The 10,371-nt window shown below is 49.8% G+C and overlaps 1 protein-coding gene across 1 annotated transcript; it reads right to left on the bottom strand.

Annotated features, from left to right (window-relative positions):
- Positions 1-1,231: 1,231 nt before the first annotated feature.
- Aqp3 (aquaporin 3 (Gill blood group)) lies at positions 1,232-6,910 on the bottom strand. Its single transcript, XM_027403360.2, has 6 exons — positions 6,705-6,910; positions 3,596-3,722; positions 3,152-3,289; positions 2,731-2,849; positions 2,266-2,483; positions 1,232-2,183 (listed from the first exon to the last, which is right to left on the bottom strand). Exons 1-6 carry the CDS (start codon positions 6,810-6,812, stop codon positions 2,015-2,017), a joined length of 879 nt encoding a protein of 292 aa, XP_027259161.1. The 5' UTR covers positions 6,813-6,910; the 3' UTR covers positions 1,232-2,014.
- Between the last annotated feature and the right edge of the window lie 3,461 nt (positions 6,911-10,371).

The following is a 10,371-nucleotide window of genomic DNA, read 5'->3' as shown; positions in this document are numbered from 1 at the left end:
CAGAGAAAGAACACACACACACACACACACACACACACACACACACACACACACACTAGAGAGGCTATGACGGGCATGGATCCCAAGCACCTGAAGGCCTCCTGCCTCCTGGTGCGATTTGAAAGGAAGGATGGTGGAGCAGAGTCATGGAAGGAAAGGGTACCAAGGAGAAACTGGTATGGATGTTGAATGAAAGTGGTATGGTATGCTGAATGAAACTCTTCAGGCACCTTCTGCTCCCAAGGTTTACCAGTCTACCCCCTCAGGGTCTGGGAATGGGACACTCCCTTTGACTCTGGTCTCTCCAGCATTCCAGACATGCCTCTTGGGAGTTGAGGACAAGGAAAGGGTAGAGATCCATGGAGATATTGTCTTCTACCCATTCCCAGGTCACAGTTCTAGCTGTGTGGTCTAAATTCACCTCCCACCCTTCCTGGGCCTGGGTCTCATCTGCAAAGAGGGCAGGGAGCAAGAACCTTGAGAAAGCACAAATGTGCAAGCCCAAGAGCTTCTGGCTCCTACAGGGTTAACTCTGCAGCAAGGTTTCCCTTATATTCCTGGTGAAATTTAAGTCAGATGGGGTAAGGAAGCCGGAAATGAGGCATACTTCCTAGGTTCAGATGTGCCAGGCTAGTCACACAACCCGTGTCTTACTGGGCATGGACATGTCCCCAACTAATGAAGCAGAAGGGGACTCAAGTAAACACAACAGAGGTTCTTGGTTCAGGCAAGTGACTTTAGATTGGATGATGAAGTAGGAAAGCCCAGGGCCCCAGAAAGTAGCCACGAGTGGGTCAGGACAAGGACAGGTTCTAGAGAACCTGGGTGAACATGGAGGACTTTGGAGCATTCTCAGATTCGGTGAGGGCCATGTAAAGAGCTCTGCTCTCAGGGACATAGGCCTGAGGAAGCTGTGTGGACCGCCCAGTTAAGGACTCTAAATTTGCTTCCTGGGAAGGGGAATGAGATGGCAGAATTCAGAAGATGCTCAAGAGGGTGGGAACTGGGGAATCACTGAATACAAGCTGAGATTTGACTCTAAAGTAGACAGACACCTGGGATTTGTGGTCAAGTAGCACCACAGCTCTAGTTACAGAAAAATAGCACATTCTGATGGGGGGAGCATATGGTTTTGATGCCAGCAGGGGGTCTCTGTAAGTTCAAGCCAGCCTGGGCTACATAGACTCTGTCTCAAAACAAACAAACAAACAAAACAAGCAGAAAAGCACAGTTCCTGTTTTATGCATACATTTTATTCTTTTTTATAAAAGGCAACAGTACATTGTTGATTTGAGGATTATAGGAAGGAAAAACCCCTTTTAAAAAAGGAGTCTCCCTACCCCTATTTCTAAGACTGTAACATATATATGTATATATTTATATATTTTTAAAAAAACAGAAAATATGAAACTCATGGCATGGACTTCATCCCCACCCCAATGCCAATATTATGACAGAAACACATTACATAGTTCCTACTCAGGGGTCACAGCTCCGAATCTGAGCTATGCCCCTCTTATCCCTTCCCCCCTCCTAAAGCCTAGAAACACACCGGGGGAAAAAAAAAAAAAAGCAGACACACACATGCTCAGAAGCACACCTCTGGGTCCACTCCACATGGAACCCTTGAAGATGCACTCTGGTACATTCCTCACTCGCTCACTCCCTTTCCCTGGGCTCCCTTGAACTGCTAGGGTCTGTTTTGGAAACTTGGTCCCTTGCCCTGAATGCCCGGAAAAGAGGCATGCACGCAGGTACACACTGCATATTCTTTTCCTTTTGGGAAACAAAAGGATGTTTGGTCCTACTTGCTATCCTACCTTGGCTTAAGAGTGGGGACCTAATGTCTTATTGGGCAGAGTTCATAGGAATTCTAGAAGGGCCATCCAGCAGGGGTAGGTACAGGGAGCATCTTAGCCTGTGAGAGGCATCACAAGGGGGCTTTTAGGGAGTGGCCCCCACACAGTCAGTGGACACTCCAGAGAGTGAAGAGCGGGGATGGCTGGTCCCCCACTCAGACCTGTTCCTTGTGCTTCATGTGTGCCAGTTTCACATTCTCCGCCTCAGTGGAGGGTGGGGGCTGCTCCAAATGGCAGCCAATCATGAGCTGGTACACAAAGACACCAGCAATGGAACCGAGGAGTGGAGAGACGATGGGTACCCACCACCAGTGCCGGCCGGTCCTGGAGGGCAGATACGGGTAATCAGAGGCAGGTAGGCAGTGCAGAGGAAAGGGGAGCTAAGCTGAGCAACAGGTGTACTTACGTGAAGACTTCCGAGCCCCAGCCAGCCAGAGCAGTGAAAAGACGAGGGCCAAAGTCACGGGCAGGGTTGACAGCATAGCCAGAATTGAAGCCCATGGAGGTCCCAATGACCAGGACCACAAGGCCCACAGTGAAGGCTTCCAGGCCTCGGGGGACAGGGTTGTTATAGGGGTCAACAATGGCCAGTACACACACGATGAGGGAGGCTGTGCCAATGAACTGCAGAGTGGAGAGAACAAGATAAGGGACAGCTCCTTCCCCTAAACTCCGACCCTTCCTTCCTCTTCCTAGCCCTGACTGATCCTAGGATGCTTGCAAGCACAGCAATTCAGTGAGAAGTTCCATGCCTTACACAGGACCTGCCAACATGTTCTGAAGTTGGGATCCCCACAAATTGAGAAATCGTGCTACAATCAAGGAGTGTTGTCCAAAACAAGTCTGTCCCTCAACTGTCCCCAATCCATACCTGATCAAAGAAGCCATTGACCATGTCCAAGTGTCCAGAGGGATAGGTGGCAAAGATGCCAGCTGTGCCATTGGGGCCGGAGACGATAAGCTCATTGTTGGCAAAGGCCCAGATTGCATCTGGTGACAGATTAGACCCATTGTGAGTGAAGGCAGAGCCTCCCCTCTCAGACCTGCCCTCCCCACCCTGCCAGGGGTCATGGGTAAGCATATTATTCTGGAGGCACAGGGTAGGGTGGAGGACCTGAGATTCTGTTGTTGCCCAACTTGTTTCTTTCCCTTTGAGCCCCCCACCTGGGCCTGAGTGTTAATGAGTCATGAGCCCTGGGCCTGGGCAGGCCTCAGCTGTCATCCACAGGACTGGTGCCAAGTACTTAAAGAGGGAGAGTGCAGTGGAGAAGGGCAGGATGGGGAATGCTTACCATAGTACAGCCCAAAAACGATCCCGGCACCCAAGAAGGCCCCCAGTGTCTGTGCCAGTGTGTAGATGGGCAGCTTGATCCAGGGCTCACGTGCCAGAAAGCACATGGCAAAGGTCACAGCCGGGTTCAAGTGGGCTCCTGAGGAGAAGGGATAGAACCATGAGCTATAGCCCAACATTATGGGGAGGCCAGGGCTCCCATGCGCTCCTCCCTCCTGGGGTGCTGGAAGGTTTTCTTGGCCTGCATGGCAGTTGGACTATGTCACAGACTGACTGATAATCTGTGATTCCAAGGTGAGTCAAAGGTTCTGTCAGGTGTCAAGTCTCTTCTACCCTTGTCTCCAGCACTTGGGGATGCCCCTCCCTCTCTGCTCTCTAGTCAGAGTGGTTGGCAATGCCAACGAGGGCTGAAGGCTGAGGGATGAGGCTGAAATTGAGGTCTTACCAGACACTTGGCCGGCCACCAAGATGGCAAGGGTGACAGCAAAGCCAAAAGCCAAGTTGATGGTGAGGAAGCCACCATGGGTGCCCCGACTGAGCACCACCTGAGCCACAGAGCCACAGCCAAACATCTGTGTCAGAAAACAGAGCAAATGAGACCCAGCAACACCTGCCACCAGAGAAGACTGGAGGTCCTTCCTGGAATGTAACCCAAATCCTTCACCCACTCACGTACCATATTGAATATAGCAGAGCCCTGTGGCAGGGACTGGTAACAGGTATGTGGTTGGGAGCCTAGATGGCTGAACCATATTCACTGGTTGGTTTTTCTTGAATCCCAGAAGGGCATGGGAAGGGCTGTCACTATACAATAGCAGTTTCTGCCTGCCCCGGAGGTGGCACACAGAAGTAGGTACCCTGCCCCTGCACTCACACTGTTCCAAAGCTGAGGTCATAGGGGAGGTGACAGGGGATAGGGAGATTGGAGGGACAACAAAAGTGAGGTTGAATCTACTCCTGAGTCTGGCCCTCATCACGTTCCTCACTTAGCAGCCTTACTGTCCTGGGTGTCTTCAAAGCACCTCCCCAGGCTAGTCTTCCTCTTTCTTGCCTCTGCCTCACGACTCCCACTCAGATCTGGAGAATCAGGGTTTTTGGGGGTTTTTTGTTTTGTTTTGTTTTGTTTTGTTTTTTGTTTTTTGTTTTTTGTTTTTTTTTTGGTTTTCGAGACAGGGTTTCTCTGTGTAGCTTTGGAGCCTATCCTGGCACTCCCTCTGGAGACCAAGCTGGCCCCGAACTCACAGAGATCTGCCTGCCTCTGCCTCCCGAGTGCTGGGATTAAAGGTGTGCACCACCAACGCCCGGCCTAGATACAAGGTTTTAAAAGACTTTTCTCTCTAACACCAGTGAGGTCTGTTCTGACCTTCTTTCTGGGATAGAGGAATTAAAAGGGACTAGGGTCCCTCAAGTTCGACATGTACAGGACATAATATATGTCCAAAAGGGAAAATACTCTCCACCAACTGTAAAATGCTGTAGTCCTGAGTCTCTAGTATCCCTCAAAGCTCCTGCAGCCCAGCCCTGGGTCTCCTTTCTCAGTTTCTCACTAGGCAATATGCTGAGCTGGGCCTGATCCCAGCACTCAGGAGGCAGAGGCAGGAAGATGTGAGTTCGAGGCCAGTCTGGTCTACATGAGTTCCAAGACAAACAGGACCATGTAGAGAGACCCCGTTTAAAAAAAAAAAAAAAAAGAATGAAAGTGCCTGCTGGCCAGCAGGCTGTGCTCCAGTAACTCTAATGGGTCAGTGCCATGTACTGAGTTGTTAAGCACTGATGACTATCACTCAGAAAGATGAGCCAGTGGCTGCGATGCAGGGCAAAGGTGTGCCGGCAAGTGAAGCAAAGGTCAGAGATTGGAAGAGTATGGGGTAGAGGCATATGGAGGTCTGGGACACTATGCCCAGCCAGACCCTGGCCTGAGCTCTTTGCCTGCCTAAGGCCCAGACCTGGCTTTATTCCAGAGGCCTTGGGAGGGAGGAGCTATCAAAGCCAGTTCCACCACCTTGGGGCTAATCTTCCTCTTCCTTCTCCACCCCCTTCACCCCTGCCTCCAGGTTCCCAGCTAACCCCTCACCCCATCCAACTATATACCTTGGAGAAGGGGGCTTTTCTCTCCCCAAAGACAATCTGGACTCTGACACTGCAAGGTTCCGGGTCCCCAACACCAGTACACAAGCAAGCCCTCAGTCATCAAGGTATTCCCTAGGTCTGCCCCTCCCTGAGCCTGAGAGCCTTCACCACAGATCCAGTACCCTCTTTTTCCGGTCCCCGATAAGCCAAATGATCCTGGGACTCAGTGAGAGCTGTTGCTCTTTCCATAGAGAAGTTGACCTGAGCCTTGGGAAGGGAAAAGGAAGCCCTCTGTGAAGTGGAAGACGCCTCCCTTGTCCTTGTTGCTCCAAAACAGGTGGCTGAACTCACAAATCAAGATAGGGAACAGTGGCAGAAGGGTGATAGGGCCCCCTCCACTCCCTTTTTGGCACAGGGGAGAGAGGGAATGGGGACAACTGATAGGCCACTAGTCTATGAAGTCAGAGGCAAGTTTGGGCCCTATTCTCCCTGTGTAGCCTCCCTATCAGCCCCTCTTGTCATTTAACTGATCTATATTACCTAGGACTCAGGGGCACTGGAACTCAAGTAACCCACCCATTGCAATGGGGCAACTTAATTTAGAAGAGATACAGAGGAAAACCAACATCAGTGGCTGAAAAATCAGAGTAATTGGGACAGGAAATTAACACCAGAACTGCCTGTCAGACTAAGAAATACACTCAGTTGCCCAGAACAACTCAGAGCAAAATTGGAGAAGCCTCAGCGTGGAGGATCAGGAGTACCAAGAGTAATTGACAGGTGAGGAAGGACCAAAAGGCCGCAATCTTCGGCAAAGACACTGAACGCTGATGGGGGCAGGAGGGAAACATTTAGAGACACCCCACACACACACACACACACACACACACCAGTCCTCTGTTAGGGCCCGCTTCCTTCCACAACCGCCTGTCTTCACGACATTCCTTCCTTCCAGTTTTGCTGCCTGCAGCCCAGGAGATCTGCGCCCTCTGCCCCCACCTGTGGTAATCTGCCCTCACTACTGCAACTTTTGGACTTCTGAGGTTTAATTATTCATTTGGGACCAGACACCTAAGACCCAAATAACCTAATAAAGGGTCTGTTTGCCACTGTGTCCTGAGGCTGGGGCTCTGGGAAGCTGGAAGACTGGGAACTAAGAGAAAGAGCTGAAGGTCCCAAACTGTAGGAATGACCCTACTGGCAGCCTGTGGTCTGGATCTCCAATGGAAAGAAAGGTAAAGGAACAGGGTCGCTCTTGTTGAGTAACAGATTCGTTCTTGAGTCAAGGCTGTCAGGAATTGAGTTAGAACTGTGAAGATGAGGGCTTTGGAGGTCAGCTTGACCCTGAGGGATAAGCCTGGAGAGCGGAGCTGGGAGCTGGGAGATTGGTCCCGTCTGCCTTGAAAAACTGTCCCTCCGGTGAATAAGGAGTTGGTTAGCTTGGGAACTGGAAAGGAAAGGGTTGTTCACTTCCCTGCACTCACCACAAGGATGAGGGTCCCCAGGCACTCCGCCAGCGCCTGGCGAAGCAACCTGTAGCGGATATGGAGCATCTCCCCGCAACGGTTCACCAACTCCTTCTGTCGACCCATGGCAAGGCAAGCGGCGACGCGGTCGGGCGTGGGGGCGAGAAGTGGCTAGCGGCAGGCACCGAGAGCGGTGGCCCGGAGCCTAGGTGTCGCCCTTTATACGCACAGGAGAGCAAGCCCCGCCCGCGGAGCCCCGCCTGGGCGGAGTGCGGCCACCACCCACAGCCTAGCCTAAGGGCGCTGGCGGAGATGTTGGGTGACAGGAGCTGGTGAGGAAGGTCCGGAGGAGCTTTAAGGGTGGGTTGACTCTGGAGGGCACTTAGTGGAGGGAGTCAATTTAGATGAGGACCGAAGTACTGTGAAAAAAAGACCTGAAGAAAAACAAAAAGCAAACAAACAAACAAACAAAAAATCTCCTGTGTTCACAGTGAGTCTTGTGGGCATCGTCTCATGCTAGGAGTGGAACCTGTCATAATGGAGAGGAACCAGCTTGCTACAAGATGACCGGATAGAGCAGGTCCTCAATGAGGCTATTGGCCCCAAGTGGGAAGAGTCCTCACAGTGCCTATCCTGATGAGCACACCCGTGCTGAGTTCTGACCTGAATTCACCAGCCCTTCTTGCGCTCTAGGAACATGGCACGTGTTGAATGTGTTGGTCGGCTATGTCCATAGCTGTGTCAACATGGCATATGTCCTATGTGCCTGATCCACCCTTGCTGTGCACATGCTAGATGGGGTACCTGAGCTTTCTCTTGTGGAACCTTGCTGCACTATATCCATGGCTCCTGAGGCCAAGCTGCAGTTGTCCTGACATGCCACATCGTCATGCCAACAGGGTGAATTCCAGCTGTTTTTAACTCTCTCCTTTCCCCACCTGGCTGACCTACCATGGAAGTAAATCTATCCTTTTAAGTAAGTAAACTGGGGGCCAGGCAAAGTCTCAGCAGGAAGAGTGTTTACCATGGTAACCTGAGTTCAATCCCTAAAATCCACATGAAGGCAGGAGAAAATTAATCCCACCCATTTGTAGTAGTGAATGTGCCTACACATACACCATAATTTTCCTGGAGACAGGATCTTCCTGTGTAGCCGTGGCTGACTGGGAACTCAGAGAGATTTGCCTGCCTCTGCCACTCAAGTGCTGGGATTAAAAGCATGCACCAGCACGTCTGACACAGTTAGTTTTTTAAAAGAGATTAAACTAAGCCAGGTATCATAGCACATACCTGCAACCCCAGAACTCAGGTGACTGAGATAGGAAAATTGTGGCTTTAGAATCAGTTTAGGCTTCATAATAAGACCCTATTTCAAAAAGAGTTCACTAGCTACTCAGGAGGACTGATAGGAAGTTTGCAGGTTCAAGGCATGTCTATTTCCCTCCCCCCCCCACTCCCACCCCCAGACAAGATTTCTCTGTGTAACAGCCCTAGCTGGCCCTGAACTCACAGAGGTCCTACCTCTGCCTACTGAGTGCTGGGATTAAAGGTCTGTCTTAAAGGCCAGCCTGGGCAACTTACTGACAGACTGTCTCAAAACCAGTGTAGGGGTTGGGGACCTGGAGAGGTGGCTCAGTGGCTAAGTGACCTACTCTTACAGATGACCAGCACCCATACCAGGCAGCTCATAACCACCAACTCCAGGAGAGCCTATCTATATCTCTGGCCTCTGTGGGTTCCTTCACTCAAGTGGACAAACTGACATGTAGACACATAATTAAAAACAATAAAAATAACCAGGCAATAGTGAGCAGAGGCAGGGGGATCTCTGAGATCAAAGCCAGCCTGGTCTACAACCTGAGTTCCAGTACAGCCAGGACTATATTACATACACAACCCAACAAAATAAAAAATAAAATGGTGGTGCTGGAATTTAATCCCAGCACTCAGGAAGTAGAAGTAAGTGGGTCTCTGTGATTTTCAGGACAGCTTGGTCTACATAGTGAATTCCAGGACAGCCAGAGATACATAGTGAGACTGTTGTGATCTTGTTTAAGTTTAAAAATATAAGGGGGTGGGGTCAGCCTGGTGTTTGGGTCCTAACAAGACCCTGTCTCAAAAACACCCCCCCAAAAAAAGAATGTCTGATCCACCAGCCAGGGGAGCATCTGGCAATATTGCTCTCGGTGCTGCCCGCCTGCCTGCCTTTTTCTTTCTTCTCTTCATTTTCCTCTAGTGCTCAGGCTTACAACCCAGGGCCTGCAGTTAGGCGTGCTAAGCGTGTATTCCGCTAGTGAGCTCCAACCCCTCCCCCAAGCTGCATTTATTTACCTATTTATCTTAGGTTCTTTTGTTTGTTTGGTTGACTGATTTATTTGTTTGTGAGACAAAAATTACACAAACTGTAACTCAAACTGGCTTTGAACTCACTAGTTAGCCCAGGCTGGCTCTTGGCAACCTCTTGCCCAAACCTCTCAAGTGCTGGGGTTTTAGGTATGAATCACTATACCAAGTTTCATTTAGCAACTGGGAAATTGAGCTGAGGGTTTAGTTCAATGGTAAATACTTACCTAGCATGTGCAAGGTCTTGAGTTTGATCCCTGGCATCAAAAAGATAAATCAATCAACTAATCAATTGGAAACAGGTTTAGTGGCCTGAGCCCTGCTCCCACATGACGGAGAAAAGTGTATGCTTTCACCCATAGTCTGTACAGAAGCATTTATTGCCAGGGAAGACCAAAGAAACTACATTTTTCAGGACTTAATCTGGGTGAGCTACAGGCCCTGGGGACTTGTCCTCTGAGAAATGGCTGTCCTTGAAACAAAGATTACCATATGAAAGGTAGAGTGGGGAATACCTATAATACCATCACTTGGGAGGTGATGCAAGAGGATCAGGAGTTCAAGGTCATTCTTGGCTTCATATGGAGATTGAGCACATGCTGGGCTACATGAGACCTTTGCTCAGAAAACAAGAGAGCAGTGAGATGGCTCAGCTCGTGAAGGTGCTTTCCTCCAGGCCTGGTGAGCTGAGTTCAATTCCAGTGACTCCGAGTGGTGGAAGGAGAGAACTGGCCCCTATAACCTGCCCTCTGGCCTTCACACAGGCACTGTGGCATGTGCCCCCCCATAAATAAATGTAAAAGCATAAAAAATGTAAATGTAAAAATACCAAAAGAAATAAAAAGTCAGACACAATGGTGTGGAGAGCATTTTTTTTTTAAAGATAGTTTTATTTATTTTTTGTGTATACAGTATTCTGTCTGCATGTATCCCTGCAGTCCAGAAGAGGGCACCAGACTACATTACAGATGGTTGTGAGCCACCATGTGGTTTCTGGGAATTGAACTCAGGACCTCTGGAAGAATGGGCAGTGCTCTTAACCCCTGGGTCATCTCTCCAGCCCTATGGAGAGCATTTTTAATCCCAGGTCTTGGGAGGCAAAGGCAGGCATTTCTGTGAAATTGAGATCAGCCTATACACCAAGTTCCAGGCCTGCCCAAGTTACACGTGATAATCTACCTCAAAAGGAAAAGAGGAAAGGTGTTGGGGAGAAAATCCTAGTATTCAGGATTATCAATGCATAAGGTAGATTCAACTGCTCAGGCACATAGCTGCTTTTACATGTACACACATACATGCACATGTACAGCTTGTAGTTACATTCTTACCTACAGACATGAAA

Source organism: Cricetulus griseus, chromosome 2 (genome assembly GCF_003668045.3).
Source record: "Cricetulus griseus strain 17A/GY chromosome 2, alternate assembly CriGri-PICRH-1.0, whole genome shotgun sequence".
NCBI lineage: Eukaryota > Metazoa > Chordata > Mammalia > Rodentia > Cricetidae > Cricetulus > Cricetulus griseus.
The sequence above is the reverse complement of the archived record's forward strand: the minus strand, read 5'-3'. Positions and strand labels throughout refer to the sequence as shown.

Excerpts from the sequence above, each read along its gene's own strand:
- Aqp3 (XM_027403360.2), bottom strand. The coding sequence starts at position 6,812 with ATGGGTCGACAGAAGGAGTTGGTGAACCGTTGCGGGGAGATGCTCCAT. Across the intron at positions 2,850-3,151 it reads CGTTTTTGGGCTGTACTATG|ATGCAATCTGGGCCTTTGCC; the intron begins GTAAGCATTCCC and ends ATCTGTCACCAG. Across the intron at positions 2,184-2,265 it reads TGGGGCTCGGAAGTCTTCAC|GACCGGCCGGCACTGGTGGT; the intron begins GTAAGTACACCT and ends TCTGCCCTCCAG.